The sequence below is a fragment of the Coffea eugenioides genome, chromosome 11, assembly GCF_003713205.1.
Source record: "Coffea eugenioides isolate CCC68of chromosome 11, Ceug_1.0, whole genome shotgun sequence".
In the NCBI taxonomy this organism is placed as follows: domain Eukaryota; kingdom Viridiplantae; phylum Streptophyta; class Magnoliopsida; order Gentianales; family Rubiaceae; genus Coffea; species Coffea eugenioides.
The window spans coordinates 22,798,455-22,818,338 of NC_040045.1; the positions used below are offsets into that span (position 1 = coordinate 22,798,455).

Consider the following 19,884-nt stretch of genomic DNA (forward strand, 5'->3'; position numbering starts at 1 on the left):
AAACTTATTTTTTGAACTTTAATTGTATTTTTTTTATGTGATGATGGGAGGAAATTCAAGATTTCTTATTTACTTTTTAAAGTTTTAGATATCAAGGGATGGGTTAGATAGTTTGGGAGGAGGAAGTATAAATAAGAGGTCTCGAGTTTAATTTCTCCCACTTACACTTAAAAAAAATTAAAAGAGAAGGAGTTTTGTCATCATCATGGTTTTTACGCATGCAAATTTAGATTAACAATTAAAGCATCACTAGTTAACAGATTTCATAAATGCTAGATGAATTTAAATAATCATTATTGTAAAAAGGCTCTTTCTTGACTTTGGTTTTATTAATCTGATTTCATCAGATGAATTTTAGTCTTGGATGTTATATATTTCTGACTTTTTTCATATATTCAGGAATTGAGAATAGGTTTTTGGCTTAACCTAATTTGGTGTTGGCAAATTAGGCGTAGTCTTAGATACCTTATTAACATGTTTTCAAAGATTGTTGCTTGTTTTTCCTTTGAGACGACAGTCATTAAGCATGTTTCTATGGTTATTTTAATCTTCTACGATTTTTCTGTCAAAAAATTCTTGTCATTGTTGTTGTGATGATCAAGTCTTTCCTTTGAGGTCTTAATTGCAGACATTGAAGTTTTGGAGTAGAACTTTTATAGCTAAAGAAATTTAGCGGTTAGTGTGCGTTTAAATAAAATGTTGGAGGAATGAATTGTGCTAGTGGGATTTCACTATGCAAGAAATTTTATTAATTCCTTTCTTCTTCTTCCTTAATCCTTTCTTGTTCTCTTCCTCTCCCCTCTTCCGGTTGAGGAAAACCCTTGGTGGTTCAACTCAAGTGAGTAGCCAGGAGCTTGGAGAACTTGGTATCAATGCCAGAAGCTACCACTATCAAAATGGAAGGTCATTTTTACTATATTTTGATAGTATTATTAATTAAACAAGTTAAAAGTACATTTTAAATATATTGCATAGTACTAGTTTCGCTTTTCATAGTACTTGTTATAGTATTTGATATTACTAATACCATAGCCTACTAATGTTTTTGATATTGTATAATTTGATTACTTTTTGACACTTATGTATTTTCAGAAATTTATAATTTAAAACAACTTTATAATCATTTGTATGAACCATAGCGGTTAAATGTTGAAGTTTTATTTAGTTGAGAGGTAATTTTTAACATATTTGATAAAAACCATTACTCAAATAATTAGGTTACTTACATATTTGATAAAACCATTACTCAAATAATTTCTTTTTTTTTTTGGAATTTTTACCATATGGGATTGTGTCTGGTTTTGGCCCATTGATGAAGTTTTGATATATCAATAAAATAGCAAACTTGGTTTGAAAAAAAAAAGAACAATTAGATAGTAGCTTTTGCCATATTCAATAGTAATATTTTTTATTTTCATAGTACTTCTTTTTGTATTTCACAGTACTAATACTATTGCTTAATGATCTTTTGAATGCTAAAAGAAATTTAACAATTCATTTGGACTATATAGTCATAAAATATGTCATTTACAACAATTTCATCATTATTAATGCAAACAGTAATAATGAAATCTCACAATACTATTAAGATGGAATGTAGTTTTTACCATATTTTGATAGTATTGTTAGTCAAACAATTATATAGTACATTTTTAGTATCCTAACAAGACTAGTTGCAATTTTCACAGTACTTTTTTAAGTATGTGATAGTACTCTTTTTTCTTTTTTCTTTTTTTCTGTTCATAACTTTATCACTACCTTCATATAGGTAAAATTTAAGCCAAGAAGGAATTGTCTTACAGATGATCAAAACCATTTGATTAACCTACTCACTAACAAAAAACAGATAATATTATGTAGTCTATCGAACATTTTAAGGAACACAGATATAAATAAGATAACTTAAAAACAATCGGTAAAACTAGTTGTACATGAACCTACATTTGGCTGCATTTGCTGTTTGCAGCTATAGAATCGAAAATTCAACATGTGAAGGTATTAATCCCTCGAGCTGTTGCTTGGCACAGACTCTAGCTAACTTTTCCTACTTCTTTTCCCGCTTCTTTTCCTTGCGCGTTTTGGGCGAATTGAATTTACGCGGATCATGAGGACAATAGCATTCTCGAGGAAGTATTCAACAAGCTGTGGTTCACTTCTGCGACCATAGTATCCAAGTAACTGAACCACTTTCAAATGTTGGAGCGGAAAGCTGGCAGCTTTCTTCAACTTTCTATCTCCCCTAACCATATCATTCCACCATGATTCCAACTTCAGCACAAACTTCTCCAAGCTGGGCGAAGCCCTGATCAAAGAAGTAAATCCAATCAAACTTTCATCTTTTGATGCAAAATCTATTAAGACGAACTCCTTCGGATTGGTAAGTTGAGGAAGCTCATGAACAATTCCTTTTTCCTGTGAAACTTGAAGCTCTTTGGCACGTAAAGTAATAATCTCTAGTTGTGACAAGCAGCAAAAAAGCCAAGAAATGACATACCTAACCAAGTTAAGAGAATACCAAGAAACCCATATGAAGAGGTGATTTCTGGTTTAGTGAACTGTGCTGACCAGTTGGGGATTTCTTCCTAAGTGGGGAGCAGCTACCTTAAGAATCACCTGCTAAGATTACAACAGACGGGGCTATGTCCCCCGATTCTCCTCTGACGGTCTAGTTAGTTTGGATAAGAGTCAAAGTGGAGGAAGCTATTGAAAGTGATTCTTACAGAATATTCAGTTGGGCCCTTCTAAGTGAGAGGTTCTGATATTTATATGAGACAACTTGGAGTGAAGGATAGTGGGGTCTAAGTTCCCAAAATCTGACTGAGACTGAGCGTATCAGCCTGATTTGACAAGTCAGTGCAGTAGATAGGTCTTGTCAGATGTCACGTTCGTCCTGTAGATGTCAGGATCTTGGACAGGACTTCAATTGTCATGTCAGACATAGTGCTAAACCGAGATAACAGTAAATGTAGGAGCCACCTCAGTTATCCATGTGCGGGGTGTAGCCGAGGTGACTAGAACGGATAGGGGCCACCCCAGAGGTGAGGGGATCATCTAGGTACGGCCGAGCCGATGTGACCATTATAAACGTCCATAGGCAGGTAGGAGGGACCGAGCCGGGATGACCATCCTCACCATACATTCACAAGCATGGGGACATTCTGAAGTAAAAGATGATGTGCTGCAGTAGTTTTAAGGGAGACTAAATTTGTGTCGCTGACAATAATGGATTGTAACCTCAAACAGCTGCATACCTCCAGATATTTCAAGGCAATAGATGGACCACAAACTCGAAGGTTGATCAAAACTGAAGAGCCCCCCACTACCAGGCGCTCAAGAAATGGACAGTTGATAAAGAAAAATTCTAGTACCTCCACAGTTACATTCAGACTCTTCAAACTCAATGCTCTAAGGGACTTGAAGCCAATCTGTGCATGATGATGGATTTCAGGGTAACCAGGTTGAGATTTGCCACTGCTACAGCGAAGAAATACACAATCAAAAGTATATGATTCTGGAGAAGAAGGCGGGCCATCATCTGGAAACAGGTCCAATTCTAGCCTTTGCACTCTCCTTGCAAATGCATGCTGAAGCCAGTTATGAGTCTCATCTCCATAAAAATTGTCCAAATAAAAAGCAACTCTCAAATAATCTAATGCCAAAGACTTGTCTGGTTGGAGCAGCACCTTGTCAACCCATTCAACATACTTACGCCTTTCCTTTATAACAAAGTCCAGATACCTTGCCCCGTTGCGCATTGAGACCATCTTCTTTAGCACTTTCGAAGCATCAAAATCAAGGCAAGCCATAGACCTCCACAGATCTATCCAACGCTATGAAAGAACACTTGTTCTGGCAGCTTCTTTTGGCGTTAGACAAGACAGTAAGCTGATCCTTGAGGGGTGCCTTGTCTTTGGACAGTTCCTCGCTCCAAAACCAGTGGCAAGTATTGCCCTTGATTCCATCAAGATCAAAACTTTCTGCTACTTTTCCATTGCTGCAGCCCACCATCGAGCCTGGAGAGATAAGTACAACCACCGTTCTAAACGCCCGGCATCCGCCTACTTCGGCTTAGTCGAAAGTGGCCAGGAATAAAAGAAGCTGGAGATTGTTACTTGTTTGAGGAAAAGAGAAACTGATTTAGGATGCTTTCACAAAGTAATTGGGTTGATTTCGATTCCAGTTGTTGTTGATTTTTTTTTTTTATCGCAACGATAACATTTGTATAACCTACCTATTCTAATTTAGTCGAAGGGCACTGACGGGATTTTCCTGTTCGAGGAAGCCACAATTAAGTGGCAAGGTCTCTTGACCTCCAACCCCCACCAAGACTTAAATGTTTTGGTGGTACCAACAGTTCAAGAGGCTGTTAGCAATTTGCATCTTTTCATAAAGTATGTGATAATACAAATATCACAGCCTGTTAATAGTGATGATAATTGAGGCGGGTACCGTGGACATCCACCCCGCAAGGGGTTAATGGATAGGATAAAATGCTCTCCTATTAAAAAACGGGATGGGGACTGGGCCTTTTTGATTATTAATGCAAATTTTGGCAATGACATTTCAAAGTATTAGTATTTAAATATGAAGTAATTTTTACCATGTTTTATTGTATCACTACTCAAACAATTAGGTAATAGCTTTTTATAATATTCAAAGGTACTTTTTTATTTTCATAATACTTCTTTTTATATTTCACGGTACTAATACCATAGATTAATGATCCTTTGAACACCAAAACACATTTAACAATTTATTTGACACTAATGGACTTATAAAATCGGTCTCTTACAACTATTCCATGATCACTAATATAACTACTATATCCCGAGCTTTTAATTGCTTATTGCAATTTAATTTATATTGACATAATCAACAACTTATAATATAATTTTTTAATAATATTATATACTTTTAGTTTTTATTTTCGTTAATACAAAATAAAACTGCTATTACCTCCTCATATGAAATAATACTAAATGAATCTCTTATGGTTCACAGTACTTCCTTTGTGTTCACGAATCTTATGGCATTAGCATTAAAAAAGACAGTTACCAATAGTTTATTTTGTTACTTTGATATCCTACATGATATCACAGAGATCTTTATCCGCCATCCACCATGGATAGAGTAGCTCATGTTAAAAAAAAAAAACTTTAGATCTATCACACAATGATAATCATAATCTATTATAGCCGGTTGCCAAGTATTTAGGAGGAAATTTACTATGTAGGAAACTCCATATGACAAACGATGTGGCATCTATGTATTGGATTTGTATTGAGGGAATGATTTCCCTTGAAAACACAAATGGGACTGTAGAATTTCCCAAAATATAGATGTACAAGAAATAACATACAGTGAAAACTTGACTTCAAGTTCATAATGTGATTCGAGTAATTTCTAAGCAGAAGCAGCATTAAATCGGTCCCCTAAACCACAACCTGAAATATTCATGTTTCTTTTTCCTTTTCTTTTGTCAAAACATTATAGATCGCTTAATGAAGATAAGCAAAAAATGACAAAGAACAAAACTGAATGAAGACAACCCCTTTCTGAGTCTGTTCGATGAATATGAAATGATAACTCATCCAACCCCTATTTGTTGAATTCAAAGAAGTTGCACGGTACTTGCCAATTTAATCGCTCTCGGAAAGCAGGACAAACAGCTCCTCATCAGTGATTGCTCCCATTTCCATAGCCCTTTCCAAAGCATTAAGGCCTCCAGCATCCCTTATTGATGCACGTGCACCTCTGAAGAACATGCATGTTAATATACCACGTGATAGTGGAAACAAGGATATAATACCACCCTTCAAATTTGAAAGCAATTACAAGGATTTCTACAGATGCAAAAACACAAACGAGATTTTTATGGCTACCATTCTTGTTAATACTGAAGTCAACTGCTCCAGCTGCAGGTTAATTAACGAGGGGCATTCAACTTGGCTGGGAACCTATATTGGGAGAACATAAACAATAGAGACGAAAAGTTTTTAAGCGCTAGCCAAAACTAGAAGTTTCTTATGACTTTATACTTCAGGTCTAGAAGAATCTCATTTTCTGCAAGTTACAGTTGGAAAAGGATGAATGACCCGTCTGAGGTTTCCAAACGCAAAGGAAGTAAAAGATAAGAAATAATGTTTGAACGTTGGAAAGCAGAATACTAGTGCTTTGAGAAGATTGGCAACATATTCTTAACATGTTCAGGTTTAAAAGGCTAACCATGCAGAAATAAAGAAGTTGGACATAATTATGAGACATTAGACCATCCTGCAATTGAAATCAAACATCATCCCAGCTACAACATAGCACAAAATTCTTTATGGTCCAGAAAGAGACAAATAGAACTAGCATAGTTGGATAACAGTTCATAGAAAGTCAGACCAGAAAATCCATTAGCTTCTCCAAGAGGCAATAAATTGCCCTTCCGCTTAACAAGTCCTTCGTCGTGTCTTAGGCCTCAAAACATGGTTTAATTATAATCTAACCAATCTCAATGAAATTTTACTTCAATTTAAAGAATTTATAATGGAAGTTAGGGCATAATGTATATTTGATTCAATAGCTTTGCTAATTAATGATGCTACCAGAAAACCTGGATGGGTAACCTCTATCTTAAAGCAGGACAAACTTATCTTGCTTAAAACTTCGTAAAGATAGAGCCATTCCAGAATATTAGTTATTCCAATTAAGGTTCTTTCCTTTTCTGCTTTCATATCATTTTGCGTCTCCAATTTTATTTGTGTAGTTGGCTCCCTTAATTATGAAGCTGATGGATATAGAAGGTTCAGGCTGGAAACAAATCAACCAGCAATCAATGAGTCAGCATTTATTTCAGTTCGAACCCAGCATAGTGATTAATGTATTGCACTATCTAAGAGAAAAGAGAACCAAAACACAGGCACTGAACCAAAATGAGCAATAATTTTGAAGCCCTTTGGCTGCCAGAGAATTAAAACCAAGCATTTGGTTCAAACACTAACATACAGATTAGGTTTAGAATGCTACCTGTACTAAAATGGCATCTGATGATACTCATAAATGTCTAAACCTATGCTTTATCAAGTCCCTGTATACTCTAAAGATGCACACAACCACCATAATACTTCAAGAGGCTAATAAGAAAAGATTCTAAATCAGCCTGTGGCAATCCCAAAACAAAGTTCTACTACATGACATAAACCAAAAACAGAAAAGGGTATAGAAAAAGTAGAGCTGTATGTTTTATGTTATCCATGTTTAGTCTCTGAAGCAATCTAAAAGGCAAATCCTAGTGGTCCTATCCATCAAGCAGCAAAAGTCTCTCTCAAAAGAAAATCCATAAAGGAACATATTGTTCCAAATAGCAAGAGCTGTGTTCTCGATGCAAAACATTCTGTACCGTTTTATCAAAGAAAAATGTGCAAGAAAACTGTGTTAGTTTGGGGTGCGTGTTTTGGATTTTGAATGCCTCATCAATTTAAGGTGCAATAAATTTCTAACAATAACTCTCAATGAAATTACTGCTGATGCACAACACTAATACCCCTTTGCATTGATCTTTCAGCTTCTTGTCCAGTACATTGACATCAAATTCATTTATATAGATTAATGATAGGCAACCAATCAAAACAGAGAAAACCAATTTCTGCATTTCCCTCTTCCTCCCTTCCTTCCTCCCTGACAACCTCCCTTCCAGACTGAAAGTGCAATATAAAGAAAGCATCAATTGACAAGAGTCGTATCTTCCGTTGATTTCTTTTTGGCTCAGGACTCATAGAGAATTATTTTTCCACTCGTTTCTGAAATGCAGAAATAAGTATGTTGAAAATCTAGAATATCTTTTTCTATGTATATCCCATGATTTCTGCTCTATTTTAGGATAGAATAATTTACTCCTAATGTATTTTAGGATAGAATAAATTAGCTCCTAATTTTTAGGAAATTACAGATTTCATGGAATTGACAAAAGTCAAATTCCATTTGTATAAATGTTGTACAGAGTCTAGAACAAAAGATATGACAGAACAATTCAGTTTTTCTTTTTGTTCATGGTATCAGAGCTTTTGCTCTTGGGACCTCTTCTTGTCAGCCTTCATTGCTGAGTGCTTTCCTCTTTTCAAGTCTTTATTGCCAAGTGCAATTTCCAGCCTTCATTGCTGATTTTTTTTCATTAGGCCTTCATTGCCAATTTTTCTTTGAAACCTCCACCATGTCTGAAACTGAAACATCAGAAATCCACTCCAATACCAAATCAGAAGAGACCTCAAATATTCCACAAACAGGGGATTTGCAGAGTATCCAGGCAGCCTACAGGCTCAACGGGAAAAACTATTTGAAGTGGTCACAATTTGTTCAAACATTTCTCAAAGGAAAGGGCAAAATCAGCCACTTGCTTGGAACTGGACCAAAAAAAGGGAGATCCTAAATTCGCTGCTTGGGATGAAGAGGATTCTATGGTCATGTCATGGCTGTGGAACTCCATGTTACCTGAAATAAGTGATACTTGCAAGTTCCTACCAACAGCTCAAGATATATGGACTACTATTCGACAGACCTATTCAAAGGCAGGAGATGCTGCCCTAATCTATGAGATCAAAACAAAGATCTTAGCCACTAAACAGGGCAACCTTTCCGTTACTCAATATGCCAACCTTCTGCAAAATCTATGGCAGGAACTGGACCAATATCGGTGTGTTCAGATGGTGTGTAGTGAAGATGCAGCCACCTTGAAAAACTTTATCGAAAAGGATAGAGTTTATGACTTCTTTGCAGGTCTGAATGTGGAATTTGATCAGGTCAGAGTCCAGATATTGGGGAAGGAAAGATTATCATCTCTGAATGAGACAATATCATTGATTCGAGCTGAAGAGAATAGGCGAGAAGTCATGTTAGAGCCTAAAACATTAGAAGGCTCAGCAATGATTTCTACAAAGTCAAATAAAGACACAATTTGGTGCACGTACTGCAAAAAATCACGCCATACGCGAGATGATTGCTTCAAACTCCATGGGAAGGAACAAGTCCTTAGTCGTAAAGGAGGATTCAAAGGGGGAAAAGCCCACTTAACTGCTGGAGAAGACCAAACACAAGAAAAATCCAACCAGGCTGGTATGGGAGAATTCAAGAAAGAAGAAATCGAAAAGCTAAGAAACCTCCTAAATTCCCTTGAAAAGTCCTCTAGTACGTGTTCATTGGCTCAATCAGGTAAGTACCTTAACTCTTATGCTTTAAGTGCCTCAAGCATGTCTTCGCTAGGCTCTTGGGTCATCGACTCAGGAGCTACTGACCATATGAATCACAACCCAATCAGATTTAGAACATACAACCCTTGTCCTGGAAATAGAAAAATTACTGTTGCGGATGGATCTCCTATAACTGTTGCAGGCCAAGGGACAGTAAATCTATCAAATTCTTTGTCCCTAAATAATGTGTTACATGTCCCAAAATTGTCCTCCAATCTCATATCCATCCATCAAATTACCAAAGATCTGAACTGTAGAGTAATTTTCTATTCTACTCACTGTGTTTTTCAGGATTTGGTTACGGGGAGGACGATTGGACTTGCTAAGGTGAATGATGGGCTTTATTACCTTGAGGAGATGAGTGGCAACAAGGAGAACAAAAATCAGTTATCCCTCACCTGCTCCTCAAATAATAAATCTGAAATTTGGCTTCATCATTTCCGTCTTGGTCATCCATCTTTTATTCTACTTAAAAGCATGTTTCCTTCACTTTTCAAGAATGAAGATGTTAGTAGTTTTCATTGTGATACATGTGAAATTGCTAAGCATCATAGACTATCATTTCCATTGAGTAATACAAGATCTACTAGACCTTTCTCTTTGATACATACTGATATTTGGGGGCCTTGTAGAATTTCTAGTATTTCTGGAGCAAAATGGTTTGTCACATTCATTGATGATTGTACTAGAACTACTTGGTTATTTCTTATGAAAGAAAAATCAGAAGTAAGCAGTATTTTTCCAATGTTTCATAAAATGATTTGTACACAATTTGGAAGTTTGATTAAAAGAGTAAGATCTGATAATGTAAGAGACTATTTTAATCAAATTCTCTCATCTTTTTTCCAAAAAGAGGGTATAATACATGAGTCATCTTGTGTAGATACACCCCAACAAAATGGGATTGCTGAACGAAAAAATAGACATTTACTCAATGTGACTCGAGCAATTTTGTTTCAACATAAAGTTCCAAAAACTTTTTGGGGGGAGGCTGTTTTAACTGCTGCACATTTGATAAATAGAGTACCTTCAAAAGTACTAAATAATCAAAGTCCCATTGCTGCTCTTTCTGTTTTTTATCCTGATTTTAATGTCTCTTGCACATTGTCACCAAAAGTGTTTGGTTGTGTTGCTTTTGTACATGTTCATGCACACCAAAGAGGGAAACTTGATCCAAGAGCTTTAAAATGTATTTTTGTGGGATACTCAAACACAAAGAAAGGATATAAGTGTTATCATCCTCCTTCAAAAAAATTTTTTACCTCCATGGATGTCACATTTGTTGAAAATGAACCTTACTCTCAAAGTAACAATCCTCATCCCCAGGGGGATAGTTCTTGGGAAGATAAGGAATTTCTCTTTGATCTTCAAAGTCCTACACTAAACTTAAAGTCTTTCAAGCCTGACCATACACCAAATTCTAAAGGAGAACATACTAGCAGTGAACCTGAACCTGAATTTGAAGTTGAACATGCCAGTAAAGAAATTGACCCTGATCTTGGAGCTGAGGGAAAATCTGGTTTAAATCCAACTACACCACTCAAGGTCTACTCAAGGAAGAAAGTTCATATTTCTGAACCTGTGCAAATCCAAGAATCTGAACCACAATCAGGTACTGAAAATTCTGTTCCTTTGTGTGTTCAATCTGACTCTGCTTCTTGTGAATTTAATGATTTAGACCTGCCTATTGCTGTTCGAAAAGGAACACGAGAATGCACTAAGCATCCAATCTCAAATTTCGTGTCTTTCCATAGACTCTCTCCACAACATAAAACTTTCCTTACCACCATCAACTCCATTTCAATCCCACAAACACTACAAGAGGCACTTAGAAATAAGAACTGGTTACATGCTATGAAAGAGGAAATGAATGCCCTAGAGAGAAATAAGACTTGGGAAATTGTAAACCTGCCCAAAGGAAAGAAAACAGTGGGGTGTAAATGGGTGTTTACTTTGAAATATAGAGCTGATGGTTCATTAGAAAGGCATAAAGCTCGGTTGGTCGCAAAAGGATATACACAGACATATGGGATAGATTACCAAGAGACCTTTGCACCCGTTGCAAAAATGAATACTGTGCGTGTTCTTTTGTCTTTAGCCGCTAACTTTGGTTGGTGTTTACAGCAATTTGATGTTAAGAATGCATTCTTACATGGGGATTTAGAAGAAGAGGTGTACATGGAACCCCCACCGGGTTTCAATGAAATGTTTTTTGAAAAGAAAGTGTGCAGGTTAAAGAAAGCTTTATATGGATTAAAACAATCGCCAAGGGCTTGGTTCGGAAGATTTACTAAAGTGATGCTAGCAATGCAATACAAACAAAGTCAAGGAGATCATACTTTGTTCATAAAATATTCAAAAGGAGGTGTTACAGCTCTACTTGTATATGTAGATGACATCATCATTACCGGGGATGATCCAATTGAAAGAGAAACACTCAAAAAGTGCTTAGCAAAGGAGTTTGAAATTAAAGAACTAGGGAGGCTGAAGTATTTTTTAGGCATTGAGGTGGCATACTCAAGTAAAGGCATCTTTGTTTCCCAACAAAAGTATGTCTTAGACTTGCTTAAAGAAACAGGCAATCTTGGATGCAAGGCAGCAAGTACACCCATTGAGCCTAACTTGAGATTGAATGAAGAGAAGGATGATAGCACAGTAGATAAGGGAAGATATCAGCGGTTGGTTGGGAAACTGATATACTTGTCCCATACAAGGCCGGACATAGCATTTGCTGTAAGTGTAGTAAGCCAATTTATGCATGATCCAAGAGAGAAACACTTGCAGGCTGTCAATAGAATTCTATCCTACCTCAAAGGGACACCAGGTAGAGGAATTTTGTTCAAGAAAAATGAAGGATTGCTCATAGAGGCATATACTGATGCTGATTATGCAGGTTCTGTTGTAGATCGTAGATCAACTTCAGGATATTGTACATTTCTTGGTGGGAACCTAGTGATATGGCGGAGTAAGAAGCAATCGGTTGTTGCAAGATCAAGTGCGGAAGCAGAGTTTAGAGCTATGGCTCATGGAGTTTGTGAATTGCTATGGCTCAAAATAATACTTGATGATCTTAAAATCAAGTGGGAAGGACCTATGAAACTCTATTGCGACAACAAGTCTGCCATCAACATTGCACACAATCCAGTGCAACATGATCGCACAAAGCACATCGAAGTTGATAGACATTTTATTAAAGAAAAGCTGGACAGTGGCATGATTTGCACTCCATATGTAGCATCAAATAATCAATTGGCAGATGTCTTAACTAAGGGAATGCCAACTTCCAACTTTGAAGACATTACATGCAAGATGGGAATGGAAAATATCTATTCACCATCTTGAGGGGGAGTGTTGAGATCTAGAATATCTTTTTCTATGTATATCCCATGATTTCTGCTATATCCCATGATTTCTGCTCTATTTTAGGATAGAATAATTTACTCCTAATGTATTTTAGGATAGAATAAATTAGCTCCTAATTTTTAGGAAATTACAGATTTCATGGAATTGACAAAAGTCAAATTCCATTTGTATAAATGTTGTACAGAGTCTAGAACAAAAGATATGACAGAACAATTCAGTTTTTCTTTTTGTTCAAAGTAATATCATTTTTTTTTTAGAGTTAATAATAGTAACAGAAGAGTTACCTTCTAAGCAACAACTTTGCCAGATGGCTGTTCCCCCTGGTTATACAGTATTGCAAAGGAGTTCTTCCATGGAAATCACACCAGTTTATATCAGCACCAAACTGCAGTAGCAGTTCCAGCATTACTGCATTGCCTGTGTGGCAGGCTAGATGCAACAAGGAAGATCCCTGAAGGCAATTTCCAGCTTCACTAGAAGACTTCAAACAATCTACTGGATGATAATTTTTCTCTTCAAAATTGCTGGAGCCTTGTTCGGGGTCCTCTCTCTGAACATTATGATACAGATTGGCACCAGCTACCTCATCATAGGTTGAGTTGATAATATTTGCATTTGACACCACAATTAATTTATATACTTCTCGCAAATTGTTGTCCAACACTGCTTCCCAGACTCTAGTGGCTTGAGAGTGGTTACTAGAGGTAGTAGCCTCTTTATTCAGGAAGAGTTTTTCAACATACTGAAGAAAACACCACAGTTATGCCTTGTTAATAGATCATTGAATCACAGTGAAATATTTCACTACAACAATAAAAAAGAATGATCATTTATATCACATTAGCTGTAAAAAAGTTGCAGCACTTGGAAATTTGAGTTAGTTGGAAATGAGTTCCTTATCAACCAATCTTAAATCATGACAAAAAAAAAAGAAAAAAGAAATATGTAATGAAGAGTTTTTCAACATACTGAAGAAAACACCATAGTTATGCCTTGTTAATAGATCATTGAATCACAGTGAAATATTTCACTACAACAATAAAAAAGAGTTGCAGCACTTGGAAATTTGAGTTAGTTGGAAATGAGTTCCATATCAACCAATCTTAAATCATGACAAAAAAAAAAGAAAAAAGAAATATGTAATGAAACAGCAAGTGCAAGAATTTTATCGCCCCTCATGGGCAGCTCAATTGGTCACGGCACGCCTCCTTAGGAGCCGTTGTCCAGTCCCGCCAGGGTTCGAGTCCCATGGTTATCGTGTTCGGGGGGATGGGGCCTCTCCTCCCGGGCCGGTGGGGGATTAGTCGGGTCCAGTTTACCCGATGGCCCGGATACCCCCTCCGTCAGGAAAAAAAAAAAAAAGTGCAAGGATTTTATCTTGATTGAAAGCCAAAATAATCTAGAAATGCTAAAAAAGAAAAGGAAAAAGTTCAGTTCATAACTCCAAATGAATGTCTTGAAATGGTCAATGGTTTGTTAATTTTGTTGAAGTGTGACGATGACTGCTATATTTTCTAAACAACACCATGATCTTCAAGAATAAGAAATTCAGTACTACTTGGGTAAGTTTTATTTCTTCCCTATCTATCTGTCTCCTTTTTTTTTGGGGCAGTTTGCTTTTCCTTTTCTAGGTTGGGAAGGACTATAAATCCGTAGATCAAAAGGATGATATCAGGAGAAGATAGTAGATTCATCGATAAAATGCTGAAGATATCATGTAAGCCAGGAGAATGAAACATCAACTCTAAGCGTAACCAGGATTTCCTGTCTTGGCAATTAACTGACAGGAATAATAGGTATAGGTCAGAACCTAGCTCTAGAAAGGAGTTGGGGAGAAGCGCCATCACTGAGGCAAAGATCCTTGCTTAGCTGGGAAGTGATTGCTTTAAAGTGGATAATCAATTCACTTTGCACAAGTTGCAAAGGTGGGTAGTCATGGAATTTTAAAAATTAAGGGGGTGCTTGGTTCGAGGGTATGGGATTCAGGATTTGGAATGATGTCCATTTTAAGTGCTTGGATAATAGGTGTGGGATTCAAGATTTTGGAATGAATTCTAAAAAGTTAGCAACTCTCCATTCTTGAGTGAATTGGTGGGTTTTGTTAATTCCTATATTTGATTCCAAGATAATTTTTATAAAACATTTTTTTTATTCACTGATCCCTTCACCCTCGTTCAGTCATCTTCCCTCCGGTCTTCTCCCATCATCTCCCACCACTCTGTCTCCTCTTCCATGGCATCCAAAAATTTTCCTTGTTGCCATCACTCGACATCTCAAAAACTTCCACCTTCCCCCTCACTAGTATCACTCCTTCCTCACCCTCAAAATCCTAACCCTAGACCCCCCAAATTTCATCCATCACAACAAGCTCCTGCACAAACTCACCTCTGAGTTTAAATCAGTACCAGAATTTACAGCCGCAATCTCAAGGGGTTCAACTTCAACTTGAGAAAGAAACCGGTCGGCTTGAATTTGGTGCCACCCCACTCAATGTTCCTTAAATCTGTTTGCAAGCCATTGACAGGTTCTCAATTTGGATTGTATCAATTGACAAGAAAAAAGAAAAGGTGGCGTTGCTTCATCATATGAGCAATATCTGCAAGTATAAGAGAAAAGAACAAAAAATGAAAAAAAAAAAAACAAAAGGCCTTGATTGGGGATGGTCTGATGATGGCTGGTATTGTATGAAGGAACTCCGAGTTTGGCTATAATGGAGTCAAGTAGCTAACGGGAAATGGGTTCTTCAGTAACTTCTTTTGCTTACTTTTGTTTTGTGTTGTATGCATTGACTTGTAAAATCTGGGTGCGAAGAGTAATGTCAGATGACAATTTTGAGCATGGTAGAGAGAAACAAATAAAAAAAACTAAACTAAAATGGAAAAAATATTTGACTAGTGCTGCGTGTTGTAGGACCCAATCTGGAATTTGTAAAGTTAACCATATAATACAAAACTTTTTACGTCAGACCTACACATACAAGAATGCAAGTAGACAATTTTGACTTGAGTCCAAGGAAAGGATAAGGGGCAAATTGGTTCTGTGACTGATGCACAAAAATAAAAGAATTAAACCACCATTATGGCTACCCCAGAAGAAGTATAGACATGAAAAGATAAATCTGTTGTCTGAAAGTAATTTATGCTAAATTGTTTTAGTCTCTACTACAGATTATCTATTACTAGTGGGAAAGGCACAAACTATGTGTGTGCACATTAAAAAAATTCATCACACATACAAAAATTGTTAAATAAAAAGATATTAATTAGTTGGTGATTATTTGAAATCTTATTGGGCTTATAAATGGGAATGTACTTTTTTTTTACAAGAAAGGAGGTTATTGACGTTTTATGGAATTTTTATTCTAGTTCTAGTTGTAAAAGTGCGAGAGACTGTGTAGCAGCGTTGCTTAATCATGGGGTAAATTTGGGATAACAAATAATGACAGAATTTTTTAACACCAAACTCAGGACAAAAGGTTCTTGAATATAGCTAAGACAAATCAGAATCTTCAGTCCAAACAGGAATGTAGTTTATGTGCCAGGAGATATAAAGACATACCTTAGCTTGAATGAACTTCTCTTTTTGATGAGTGACATCTTTATTACTTGGTTTGGAAATTGACGGAAATGAATTAGATCCTTGGCTGCTGTGGAGCGAAAAAGATGTCACTAAAACCAATGAGTACAGGTATTGTAGACAGACAGATACAGGGGGAGACAGACAGAGACATGCGCACGCGCACACACACGCACGCAGAGTTTGTAGAAGACTCTTTCGCAAAACAATATTAAACTCATTGCACCTACAAATGAAAATATTATATCCTCTTCTAATCGAGCAATAGCATACCATATATCAAATTTTGAGTAGCAACAAACTCCAGTATCTTACCCGTCATTCTGAGGTAAAAGCAGTTCCTCCCAGATAGAGTTACAGTATGTATTACCCAAAGCTTGAAACAAATCCAAGACTGTAGGTTCCCAGACCTTAACATCCAGATTTATGGATCTCACCTGTAATTTGATAAAAGAATCTCTAAATATTTCTTATTCCAAAACTGTAAAAACTACTTAGCTATCACTTTCAAATTCAATCATTGTGAGAGCAAGCTTTGGATTTGATGTCTGTGTAATCCTAAATTATATGTCTACCAGGTACCGCAACTACATCTTTTACTAATTACATCTTTTACTAATTTGACAAAAGGTCATCCATAAAACCAAAATGCACTTTGGAACCATAGGTGCAACAAAGCTCGTGTAAATTTTTATCTAATTTTGTGCCATTGTGAAGTGATCAAATTCAAAATTAAAGAGCCATGTACTAGGAATTGGTACAAGAATATACTGAATGTAGACAAAAGAGAGTCTAAAAAATTGGTATCATCAGATTCCTAGAACCTTCAATCAAGGGAGTGATGTAGGCTAGTAAAAGATGCAACTCAGATTTGGAGTCCATATAACAGCGACGACAAAATCAACCATATAGAACACAGACATTTATGTCATAGATTACTACTTGATGACACATAAACATCTGATTTTTGGGTATTGCAAAAGCATTTTCAGTATCGAAATTAATCAACAATCTTATCCAACTCTCATAATCCTGATCAAGTCAAAATCTTATATTTTCTCAAAAGCAAATTACAGGAGAGCCCCATCATCCAGGAATTGTAAGGTAACCACTTAAAGAATTTTTATGTCATCCCAGAAAGTCATGCACAGGAAATGCCCCAAGTGTTGTCAAGGTAATATATGGTAGAACTAGACACAGTGCCATAGCTGCACGTATATACTTTTTTGCTGTCAAAGTATGCCTAACAAGGTTGGTGTAAGTAAAAATCATCCTCCAATTCAGGCCATAAACATCCAAGCGGCTAATGGAAATTTGGAATTTATTTACGTGATTGACAAATGTATAAATGTTAAAGATGAACCAGCAAGGATGTTAGAACTTTGTAACATGAAAATCTTTCTTAGCATACAGGGAATGTGAATTCATTTTGCTTCCTAGCACTTATTTTGACAATAGAAATATTCCTCCGACTTGTACAGAAGAGAAGGAAATTGTCAGCTTGCACCATAAGGTGCTAGGGAAAAAGCAAAAAATTTGAGAAATTAGATGCAACACAGGACAATAAGGATGAACACTGGTTTGGCAAAGCCGGTAATTTTTTGCATGAATAGTTAAAAATGCGCAAGAATTGTCATATTTATTGGAACCCAAGAACAACCCTTGTAATGGTTGAACCACAGAAGAGATCCCTATAACTCTGCCAAAGTTTCTAAAGGACTATAATCTCTACAATTGCCACATGTATTATGCATCCATGCAAACTAAAGGCCAACTTAAGACAAGCCTTAGCCAAATTTTTGTTTCCTTATTAGTTCTATGACATTCTGTTAAGGAAGTAAGGTGCTTTTCTAAACACTGATTATGGACTGCTACTGTTCAATAAAGTGCACAACAAATTATAACGTACAACAGAGATAGTTCAATGCTATCTGTAATGCCTGTTGTTCACTGTAAGTATCAAATCATAGGATTTTCACAGGTGAATCTTTGTTTCTACGGCTGCTATTGAAGCCCCAGTTTATTATGAATCCTCAGATCCATCAGCTTAACTACCTTCTCCAACTACTTTACCATCAAAAACCCCTCATATAACCAGAAAGTACAATTATATTTAACATATAATTCAGAATGAAAGTAGTTTAAATCTAGCAAGAATTCAACAGTCACTGAAGAAAGCAGTAATTAAATGTACCTAAACTGAAACGGTGACTTTTAAACATGTTTCCTCACGTGGTAGAAAAATTTTTAACTGTAGCATTAATTTATTTGAAAAGTTTAATTTTGCTGAATGTGAATGAAGAGACTCAACAGTATAGATAGGTGATAGAGTAAGCCAAGACTATACTATTCACAAACTATAACTTAAACCTAAATCTTTCACATTAAACAACAGTAACAAACTTCAAATCAACTGTTGACTGGATATTACTTTCCAAAATCTGGAACTTTTACATGATAAGGAGTAGCCACTTAAAAAGAATAGTTCTTGCAATTTTTTTTATTTGTACAGTTAACCTAAAAGTAGGTTAAGCAATATCATATAAGATAGATTTGGATGCTAAAATACTGTCAGTTTTTTTTTTTTTTAATTCTTAGGAGGTGCCTTGTAATCCTTCTAATCCCATCCACCGACCACAACAATCTTTTCCTTATTTTACGTACTTCAATAAAATTTCTTTCTCCAGCCTCATATCTTCCATGAAGTACTTCCTCTATTCAAAACTGTTGTTCACCTAAGGGAAAATTCACTTTTTATCAGGAGTAAGCTACTACAGGCTAATTTTCTGGTTTTCTCCAATTCTAGCCATAGACAATCTGACCATAAATCCACGTGGATGGGATCAGGAGAATGCATGTGAACTGAAATTACAAGTGAGGCCTACTCAGCTTGGAATACTATGCTGGAATTAAGAGGGTGTAATGCCCTATGGCAGTATGCAGAATATACAACCACTTGTGCAAACGACAAAAATTTTAGGATAGTCCAAATAGAAAGCCTGACTATGAATGGGAGGAGGAATTACATAACGACACCAAAATAATCTCCCTATACAATAAAACTAATTTCCAAGATCAAGACAAACATATAGCATGAACATTAATTTTGTGAAAAATAGGGTGTGGAATTATTTCTAATTGATCTATTTACAAGAAACTCCAAACAATTTAAGTCCACAAGGGAGTTTTCAATTTTTAAAGTAGCTCTTTAGTAGCAATCTATTTACTAACCCAACACCACGTATCACAGTTGCTGCTCTCTCTCTCTCACAAGCTGCTCCGGTTCAACAACCAACCAACACACTTTAAAAAAGCAGTACGTATGGCAGACCCACCATGCCCTCCACTAGTACTATATTTGTCAATAAATGCTGTTTTGGACACTCAAATAAGCAATTGGACAAAATAAATTCAAGAAGACCAATCTTCTTTAATTATGAAATGTTTATTTTTTGAACTTTGTTCCTCGCTGCAAGGTTCTGATGTTGGCAGGGCTTCAGCAAACTGGAAGGGTAGAATTCCAGGTTTTGTTGACATGTTGTGCAATGCAAAAGAATACGAGGCTCTTTTAGTGATGCAACCTTTTCCCCTATGACCTGGTTCAAAATTTCTAAATGAATTCCACAGTGAATAACTAGAATTTTATATCAGACAATCTAGGAAGTTCGTGAGAAAATCATTAATCCAGTTGTGTAACCAACTCATCACTGGAATTTTC

The 19,884-nt window shown here is 36.2% G+C and overlaps 2 protein-coding genes across 3 annotated transcripts in view; both read right to left on the minus strand.

Moving 5' to 3' along the window:
• Positions 1-2,034: 2,034 nt before the first annotated feature.
• Positions 2,035-3,806, minus strand: LOC113752063. The gene is made up of 2 exons (XM_027296203.1): positions 3,133-3,806; positions 2,035-2,494 (listed from the first exon to the last, which is right to left on the minus strand). Exons 1-2 carry the CDS (start codon positions 3,804-3,806, stop codon positions 2,035-2,037), a joined length of 1,134 nt encoding a protein of 377 aa, XP_027152004.1.
• A 1,438-nt stretch (positions 3,807-5,244) lies between these two features.
• Positions 5,245-19,884, minus strand: part of LOC113754049 (ADP-ribosylation factor GTPase-activating protein AGD4-like) — a 35,123-nt gene continuing 20,483 nt past the window's right edge. The window contains exons 16-19 of one of the 2 annotated variants that reach the window (XM_027298368.1): positions 16,482-16,603; positions 16,149-16,233; positions 12,875-13,332; positions 5,245-5,754 (exon numbers count right to left, since the gene is read on the minus strand). In XM_027298368.1, coding sequence (XP_027154169.1) covers positions 5,640-5,754; positions 12,875-13,332; positions 16,149-16,233; positions 16,482-16,603 — 780 coding nt within the window. In that variant the 3' untranslated portion in view covers positions 5,245-5,639. Of the gene's footprint in view, positions 5,755-12,874; positions 13,333-16,148; positions 16,237-16,481; positions 16,604-19,884 lie in introns of both variants that reach the window. The other variant, XM_027298367.1, reaches the window with a different exon arrangement.